The sequence below is a fragment of the Branchiostoma belcheri genome, unplaced genomic scaffold, assembly GCF_001625305.1.
Source record: "Branchiostoma belcheri isolate BF01 breed outbred unplaced genomic scaffold, Haploidv18h27 scaffold156, whole genome shotgun sequence".
NCBI lineage: Eukaryota > Metazoa > Chordata > Leptocardii > Amphioxiformes > Branchiostomatidae > Branchiostoma > Branchiostoma belcheri.
Window position 1 is genome coordinate 317,653 of NW_017803002.1, and position 9,950 is coordinate 327,602.

At 41.0% G+C, this 9,950-nt stretch overlaps 2 protein-coding genes across 2 annotated transcripts in view; both read right to left on the bottom strand.

Annotated features, from left to right (window-relative positions):
* LOC109465686 (sushi, von Willebrand factor type A, EGF and pentraxin domain-containing protein 1-like) overlaps window positions 1–9,950 on the bottom strand; it is a 51,063-nt gene that overhangs the window by 28,545 nt on the left and 12,568 nt on the right. Inside the window, exons 2-4 of the mRNA XM_019763070.1 lie at window positions 6,637–6,809; window positions 1,588–1,745; window positions 295–465 (exon numbers count right to left, since the gene is read on the bottom strand). Of these exons, the coding sequence (XP_019618629.1) occupies window positions 295–465; window positions 1,588–1,745; window positions 6,637–6,809 (502 nt within the window). The remainder of the gene's footprint in view (window positions 1–294; window positions 466–1,587; window positions 1,746–6,636; window positions 6,810–9,950) is intronic.
* On the bottom strand, window positions 3,724–4,373 carry LOC109465684 (ATP-dependent RNA helicase dbp-8-like). Its single transcript, XM_019763068.1, is given in 2 exon segments — window positions 3,724–4,223; window positions 4,226–4,373. Coding segments are annotated over 2 exon segments (648 nt in total).

Genomic DNA, 9,950 nt, shown 5'->3' on the forward strand with positions numbered 1-9,950 from the left:
CCCCCCCCCCCGGTCTAGGTAGGGTTAATATCAGTACAAGGAAGTGGTTCGCTACGTGCACTAGATAGACCGTAACCGCACACATACGGATCAATATTTTCGCTTTCAATCTGACCTTCTATTGGACCTCTTACTCAGCGTCATTAATACCCTCAACATCAATGGTTCGTGTAAAGAAACTGGAGAGACTGAAAGCTCATTAACAAGAGCTCCAGTCAGTAGGGAAGAAACATTATAACAACATTTTTCTTGAGTTCTTGCATACTAGCATTAGATACAAGATAAGATGATTACGTTGGCAGGTGGGTTGGGTGCCGCTCCATCGTCCGTTTGACTGACAGGTGCGTGAAGAGCTCCCCTGGAGATAATAGCCGGAACTGCAGCTAAAGGTTACCCTGTCTCCATAGTAGTGGCTACCCGATATAGAACCATGGGCTGGTGAGGAAAGAGCTCCGCACGAGACTCCTGCGGATATTATGAATGATATCGATATGGACTATTCATTATAATACTATGCGGTGACTACATTACAGAACGTTTAAGGTCCGATTTACACATGCGTCGTTTATATCTGTTCGGCGTAAAACGACGCGAGCGCGCGCGCGGCGCCGCACTGCGCGTTCTGTGCGACACATTTTTTAAGCGTATAAAAACCTGCGCCACTGACGCGCGGCGCCGCGCGTCATTTTTCTGTGGCACATCCAGGAGGTACCACAGAAAAACCGACGCGCGGCGAGCGCCGTGAGAGCGCGATGAGAGCAACAAGGAGAGAGCGCACAACGAGCCCAGGATTAACATGGCGACCTCGGCGTTCTCCGCGCTCTCTCCGCGATCCGACCAATAGAGCGCAAAGAGGGCGCAGAGAGAGAGAGCACAATGAGAGTGCCGTCATCAGGATATTGGGCCTTACACCCTTGATTTCATAGCTTGAACATGATGCAGGATGTAGGATGTAGAAGAATGACTGTGAAAACAATAAAACAAGCTAAACGTGCAAAATTCGTTTCTCTTTCTGCAATGAGCTGTGAAATCGTCGGTCGCCCATAAACGTTGATGGCGTGAGTTTTTGGTCGCGCTGAGAGCGCTGAAAGGTAGCCATGTAGATTACACTTGAATACGTTTTTCGTTGATCTCGGCGCTCTCTCCGTACTCTGGCCAATTTCAGGTCGCGGAGAGAGCGCCATGATCATGAGAGCGCCACTAATTCGAATGGAACAAAATTACATCTTAATAGCATATTCAATTTATGTGTCAGCTTGCTCAAAATCACGCCATGTGGAATTCCATCAAGCGTCATGTGAAATATTATTCCACCTCACATGAGGGCAGTTTTAGATGAAGATGGAAACAGCACACATTTGGCATGTTGATTGACATTCTCTAACGTTACACCCTCTAAGTGACAAACTTTACTATCCAATATGTAATTATTTTCTTCTCCATTATCATTTTGTTCTCTCTCGCTTTTTGAATAGAAAATTCATTAAAATACGGGGAACGACATCCAGCGCTGCTTCGTGTATAAGATGAGGGTTTGTTCTCTTTTATCTACTAGTATGTTTAATCTTGAGTAGGTTCACAACTTACTGCTCTGGCAGCACGATCCTGTGTACCCAGCGTTACAGGAACAGCCTGACGTTGCAGCTGAGCCGTGATTACAGCTGCTTGATCCAGTACACCTCCGAGTTTCTGAGGAGGCACCAGAACACCCAGCTCCTCCACATGATGCTGCAACAACTACCGTTCTAATGATAGGAACAGATGGAAATAAAAGCGATCAATTTAATGAAGAAATAAAGTCGTCAAAGTTAAAGGACAAAACATTGGGTACAATTAATCAGCGCAGTGTTCAAATAGCAAGTTTTTTTTATCTTGGAGATTACATGTTAGCGAATAGTTAAACCTTAAAGTTTATTGTTTCCACTGACATATATTCTGTACGTATATTAAATATATATATATATATATATATATATATAAGTTTTTAGAATACCATACAAAGGTGCTGCACTTTTTTGAGTCAATAACAAAGAATCTTTATTAATTCATCTTTCACTGTGTGGGACTGGGACTGCAAATTGGGTCTTTAGACTAGATCTTTAGTCCGCCCTCCCCCGACGTATGGGTATTTTATTGTATATTGTGCATGACTTTATTTTGCTTATCGTGGCTGGTGCCTTATTGGAAACAGCAATCTACATTTTGAATTTTATAAATAAGCTGCAATTTGTTCGTACGCACAACATAAGACTAAACACATGAGTAGAGGAGATGGTAGTCTGGACGAATTTATGCAAATTTATGCAGATTTATGCAAATATAGTAATGTATGCAGATGTATGCATATTTCATAATTTTAATGATTATGCGTTCATTTATTAATAAATATGAATATTAATGGATAATTATGAGTTAATTTATGTATATTTTGATATGATATATTATGACGTCATTGGAAGGGGTCAGATAGAGTTCAGTGTGCACTTTTGATCCCGGCTACCTGGGTAACCTGTTGCCTAGGCAACGTTTTGTGAAAAATGATGTCACGCCCACCGACATTGTTACTTTGACATGGTTAGCGCCAGCATTTGCGGTAGCTGATTGGGTGAAAGGAAACGTAGGTGACTTGTCCTGCGTATCCGGAGTAGTCGATTGGTTTGCATGTACTTTACATGTGAAGTAGGAGACGTACTTCACGGCGATTGGTGGAAGGTCTGTGGGTGTCTGTCAGAAAAGTGTATGAAGTGGCAACAGAAACCGGCGAGAAACCAGTCCCACTTGCGGAGACAAACCTGCGTCGAACTCTGTCGACAGCGAGCAAACTAGCCGAGGTCCAAGAAAGCCCTGGGAGACACTCGATCGAGAAGACCGTAGCTGCCGATTGACAACATCATGGCCCGTGGCGGTAACGACAACGTGCCCGACCTGCCTGTAGATGAGCAGACCCTTGGTAACGTGTTCCGTGAAATATGTGGACACCGGTACCGCGAGACGTTTGGCCGATTGATGTAAACGTGTTGCTCCGGAGTACAATATTACTCCGAAATAAGTATTTTTTTGAGTAAGATATTACTCCGGAGTAACTATTACTCCGTTTTGGAGTAAATATTTTACTCCGGAGTAAGTGTATTTGTAGCAAGTAAGTATATTTGTCATGGTTGTCCGTATCGTGTATCCTCACATGCATGATGTGTAGATATATCGTATATGCATATACATAACCGTCGGAATGTGTGTGCGCGCGCGCACGTGTGTGTGTCTGTGTATCTATATACATATACATATACTAGTACATATATCGATATAAACGTGTTGCTCCGGGGTACAATATTACTCCGGAGTAACTATTTTTTGGAGTAAGATATTACTCCGGAGTAACTATTCCTCCGTTTTGGAGTAAAAATTTTACTCCGGAGTAAGTTCTTTTGTAGCAAGTGCATGATGCATGCATGATGTGTAGATATATCGTATATGCGTCGGAGTAAATGATTACTCCGGAGTAAGTGAACTAGTGGTTCATATCCCTGTCACGTATGTTTGTGTCTCATGCGTGCATACATTGACACAACGACGTAGAAGGCAGTAGGGTTTGTCACACTTTATTGATCACTTATAGGTCAAGACTGTTCCGAAAAAAACTCGCAAGACAGCGTACGTCTTGTCATGTAGGTATCGCTGTTACATTAGGAATAGTCGTCCTATCGGCAGAAGGACGATGCTGTATTATTTCAGAACAAGGTAACCGTATTTTTTCATCAATGTCTGCTCTGGGGCCCAGCTCTTGCTGTACTCGATGTTGTAACCGTAACGAGGCATGGCAGCAAACTCTACAAGATAAAACTTTTTGCCAGCGCGTTTTGTCTCTTTCATCACGCGTTGAGGGACATCGCCTGGTTCGTGCTTGAGTGGAATGGACCAGTCTCGATAGAGCGTCCACTCTTCCTCGTCACCGCTGTCATAGCCGTGCTCTTCACTTTCATCATAAGAAGCCGTGCTGGAAGAAACGTCCGAGCCTGCATCACTCTCAGAATCACTTTCATCGCTGTCGGTTTCTGTCACTGACTCTGCCTCCTCAGAGTCCACCACAGATTCATCTTCGTCTGAGACGGTTACTTCATCTTGTGACACTGTCGGTTCCTTGTCTTCTTCGTCTTCCTCATCGCCCGATGAATCAAGCGCGTCAGTGTCATGTTCATACGATATGTCGGAGTCGTCGTCAAAACATCGCGCTTTCGGTAAGATCCTGTCTCGGGATCTACGACGCCTCCCCCCGAGGCAACAGCTGACTTGTCTCGGTGTTTTCTTTCCTGGTGACGATCAAGGTTAAACTTACGAGCAAACTCTTTGTCACAGATTTCGCAGACGAAAGACATGCTTCCTTTCTCTTTCTTGGGCAAGGGAGGAATGAGGCGAGGTTTATGTGCACATGAAATATACCACGATACTTACCAAGTCATTATACACAATATCAATATCCATGCAAATGTGATATGTGTGAAGTTTCCTGAGTAAGTGTATGTACGTATTATGTTTATGTATGCAGAGTCTGACAAATATGCACCATATGCTACAAATACACTTACTCCGGAGTAATACTTTACCCCGAAACGGAGTATTTTCTTACTCCGAAACGGAGCGATTTTTACTCCGGAGTAATATTTTACTCCGGAGCATCACACTAACTCACTCACTCTCTCTCTCTCTCTCTCTCACACACACACACACAAAAAGAGACAGACAGAGATAGATAGATAGATAGATAGATAGATAGATAGATAGATAGATAGATAGATGTTTACACATAGACGTCACGTTATATGGTATCTCTTTGTGTGTGTGTGTGTGTGAGAGAGAGAGAGAGAGTGAGTGAGTTAGTTAGTGTGATGCTCCGGAGTAATATAGTACACGATATATCTACACATCATGCATGTGAGGATACACGATACGGACAACCATGACAAATATACTTACTTGCTACAAATACACTTACTCCGGAGTAAAATTTTTACTCCAAAACGGAGTAATAGTTACTCCGGAGTAATATCTTACTCAACAAATACTTACTCCGGAGTAATATTGTACTCCGGAGCAACACGTTTACATCAATCGGCCAAACGTCTCGCGGTACCGGTGTCCACATATTTCACGGAACACGTTACCAAGGGTCTGCTCATCTACAGGCAGGTCGGGCACGTTGTCGTTACCGCCACGGGCCATGATGTTGTCAATCGGCAGCTACGGTCTTCTCGATCGAGTGTCTCCCAGGGCTTTCTTGGACCTCGGCTAGTTTGCTCGCTGTCGACAGAGTTCGACGCAGGTTTGTCTCCGCAAGTGGGACTGGTTTCTCGCCGGTTTCTGTTGCCACTTGATACACTTTTCTGACAGACACCCACAGACCTTCCACCAATCGCCGTGAAGTACGTCTCCTACTTCACATGTAAAGTACATGCAAACCAATCGACTACTCCGGATCCGCAGGACAAGTCACCTACGTTTCCTTTCACCCAATCAGCTACCGCAAATGCTGGCGCTAACCATGTCAAAGTAACAATGTCGGTGGGCGTTACATCATTTTTCACAAAACGTTGCCTAGGCAACAGGTTACCCAGGTAGCCGGGATCAAAAGTGCACACTGAACTCTATCTGACCCCTTCCAATGACGTCATAATATATCATATCAAAATATACATAAATTAATTTATAATTAACCATTAATATTCATATTTATCAATAAATGAACGCATAATCATTAAAATAATGAAATTTGCATACATCTGCATACATTACTATATTTGCATAAATCTGCATAAATTTGCATAAATTCGTCCAGACTACCATCTCCTCTACTCACGTGTATGTTTTGTACAGTAAGTACAAGCTACATAACCGGACTGCAATGTTTACTCCACTACTCACATCGGGATGGACCCCTACTCATTTGGACAAGTTCTCTATCGTGCTCGTAGCTCAATGGAAATGTGACCGCTTGTCTTACGCCCCATCCAAAAGGACATAATCTATCTCAAGCTACATAATTTTCTGGACCCTTTTACTCACACTGTTTGAAGGAAGAGGGGTTGGGTAGTTTTAACGTGGGAATCAGGAAAACACGGATAGGCGGGAGTCCAAAGTTTTGGGGAGGGTACAGAAGTGTAGGAAGGGCCTCAGATTTAAAACGGGGGGGGGTATGTTTATATTAGTGTGTGTGTATTCTACATAAAGAGTAATATTGAAAAAAAATGTCTGGATGTCTGATGAGATTGTGGCATCGGTACTGTAGGAACCGAGGAATGCTAGTTCACTTAACTTTCAAATACCTCAAGTATGAAATTCATTCAATTTACCTCCATAATCCAAACACATACAAACGCCTAAAATTACTCTTTCGCTAAATAGAACAACTTTTGAAGTTTACACCAAGTTAAAACAATACAAAAATTGTGCCTGGCGAAGGCATGTGTTTCACGAACTCTAGTTACGTGCATATTTTTGGTTGTGGCAGCCCAATAACTACAAGTAAATCAGTCTACTGGTAAAAAAAATTATAACATTAATTAATTCACCGACGGAAAAAATTATTACTTGTTTTATCATAAAGGAAAACACTTCCAAATAGATAAGAAACAGAGATTGCACCTTGTACAACTTTGAGTGCCTCCTCCACATGAAGCGCTGCACGCGGTGCAGGACCAACCAGACCATTGGCAGTTGACAGCAGAGCAGCCACCGCCACGACGACGTCTCCAGCCGTTCACGTCCGCTGTTGACAACAACAGGACGGCCGTCATCAGCAGCACGCCCCTCCGCATCTACACAAGAAACGAATATAACAGCCTCCAGTTTAATTCCGGAACAAATTCCCATATCTCAGAAACCTAACATCTAGATGGGCTAATACCATAAAATCAGTAATTTTGGTTTAAACATTTTCTGCGTTTCATGTTTGATTACACTTGCTTCCCAACATTAATAATATCTTATGTAATCATATATAATTTCTGTCGTTGGATATTCATAATCTATGCTAATTTAATGACTTAATTGGTCAAAATCCAAGATGGTGGTCCATTAGCTCTGGTGTGATCATGTTTTTACCTTCGAAAAGAAGGTCATGTTTTCAGTAGCGTTTGTCCTTTTAGCAGCTTGTTCTGGAACTGCAGGAGCGTTTTTTGACAAATCCTCGAAGAAGAATAACTCAAGAACCGGTTAACGGATTGTATTGTATTTGGTATGTAGGTAGTTGAAGTGATGCTTGACATAATCCGATGGCAATTATGTAAATCATGAGCTAATTTGCATAATTAATGAGGGCATTCTATAAATCTGCTTCGTTCGATAATAGGACTATGAAACTCTTGTGACATGTAATTGAGAACGAGAAAAACATCTGAGGATATAGATTATAAATGAAGACCTAATTTGCATACCTAATGGGAAATTGCTATGATTTCACAGTTGTAGTAACTGGGAATTTCATACTTGCCGCAATTGGAAATTAAGTGAAGGTGAACATCAATAAATATAATTTATTCAAATTATGACCTCATTTGCAAAATTTATGAGGAAGAGCTAGAATAGCCTTTGTGTTAAGATAAGGCAGTCATTGATTGGAGAATATGATCAACTGCTACAATCCATGCAAATGAGACTCTTTTTTTTGCGAAATCAATTATCCTTTATTAAATTTTCATCGAAATTGTATAATTCGTCAACCTGAAGGGTTAACATCATTTGGCGAAGGTATGAGATCGTGGGATCTTGTTTCACTATTTTTAACCACAACTCCGTATTTTTTTCATATAAAACGTTCATATAAACATATTTAGTCCATTTGCATTGCATTTTGAGGCTTTGTCTTTAAAAAAATAATTTCAAAAATTCAAGATCGACCATCCAAGATGACCGATAGTTAAATATCCATCCTTTCCCCTGGACGTCAACGCACTATTAATACAAACATATGGAACTGTCAAGAAATTTTCTATGGAGGAACTGTCCAGACCAAAATGTACTTTTTTGCCAGGTCTTCGCATTATGTATGCAAACACATGGTTTAATGTTGGTTAAGAACTTCGAATCACCAACCAGTTAGAAATACATGACAGTGATTTACAGTAGCATGACAAATGCAGTCTTATGTCACTGCAAATTTGGTTCTCTTATTACTCTGACGAGCTATATATCCCACTGACCATTTATCAATTTGGCTAAGTACGCTTGGCGGCCATTCCATAGAGTAATAACCGACCCAAACCAAGGACAAGTAAATTTTGTTTTTGGTGAAGAAAAATAGCCCAAAAAAGATTTTGTTATGAAATGTATCTGTTGTTTGCCCACATTGCATACGTGTGATAAAATATGAAGACCCTAGCAAGTCCAGCACAGAAGATACAAAAACCGGACATTTTAACAAAAGGACACCGTTTCAGGTCTAATAAAAGCCTAAGCCACGGATCCATAAATGAAGACATAATGGTGGAAAATGAGTTAACTAGGATGTAAACATAAGTAATAACTAATTACAATTGAGTAGCTGAGTAACTAAAGGTAAATAAATTTAACAGAATGGTAATATCAAACAACAAAAATAATGACAGTATGAATTACTATTATGGGTAAATTATTCAATATCAACTCAAAATAAGTATGACAGAATAGTGACAAGTTAACCCTACCTAGACCGGGCTTTTTTTTGACATGGGGGGACCGGGGAGGGGGCTCTTTTGACCCCCCCGTAAGAACTCGCGAACGGTATGTCGTATGACCACCAACTTTTCAGAGAATGGTGTACTAGTAAAAATTTATCATATGTACACTTTTATGTCGTTATGACGTAATATGACGTCATTATGACGTCATTAATGTGATTTTATTGGCCAAAACCGTCTAAATAGGTTTTTCTCTGAAAACTAAATGGTATTCAACATAACTGTACCAAAAGTGTTTATGACAGAATATTATCAATGGTGTACTAAGTCTTATGTTGCCCATAGCAACACTGGTGACGTCATAAAATGACGTCATGCATATTTAAGATATCCGCCATCTTGGATCATCAATCTTGAATTTTCAAAAATAGTTTTTTTCATGATAAAGCCTAAAATGTCGTGTCGTCGGGTGGTGTAGTGGTTAGAGCAATCGACTGTGAACCGGGAGACCCGGGTTCGATTCCGAGTCGTACCCGGTACATGTCTGAACATGCGCCCCGACGTTGTGCCCTTGGGAAAGGCACTTTACACGAATATCCTCACTCCGCCCAGGTGTGAATGGGTACCTAACTTCGGTTGGGGAAAGTCGTATTGAGGTCACCTTGTGGCGCCGAATGGCAGCCGCACAGACCCTTGCGACTGTGTGTATCATTTGAATGTTGTAATTGTTGTGATTTGTATTGATTATTATGTGATACCCTGCATCAATTCAGCAGTAAGGCTGCGACTGCACTGTTTGGACAATAAAAAAACATTATTATTATTATTATTAAAATACATTGTAAACATACTAAAGACCTTCATTTAAACCTTTTTTGGAAAAGGAAATGGAAGTATTGATGAAATTTTAATGAAAATAACCTTTATATACCTGTTCTAATGATATGGTCCGCCATCTTGGATTTTGGCCAATGACGTCATCAAATTAGCATAAATTATGCATATTTAATGATAAAATTTACATAAAATTATATGGGATGTTATTAATATTAGAAACCATGAGTAACTTGACATAAAACCCATAAAATTCTATTGTTTAAACAAAAAGTACTAAATTTAGCAAAAAATGCCTGTCAGAAACCCGTTGCCATGTATTAGTTAAAGGATGGGCGGAGCGAGTTTATGTGGATTTGGTACAGCCCCGCCCTTCCAAGGATTTTGTTGGCATCCCGAGGGCGGAGCCAACAAAATCCGAGGGGGGTGCGGGGCTGTACCAAATCCACATATACGAGCAATTCGCCC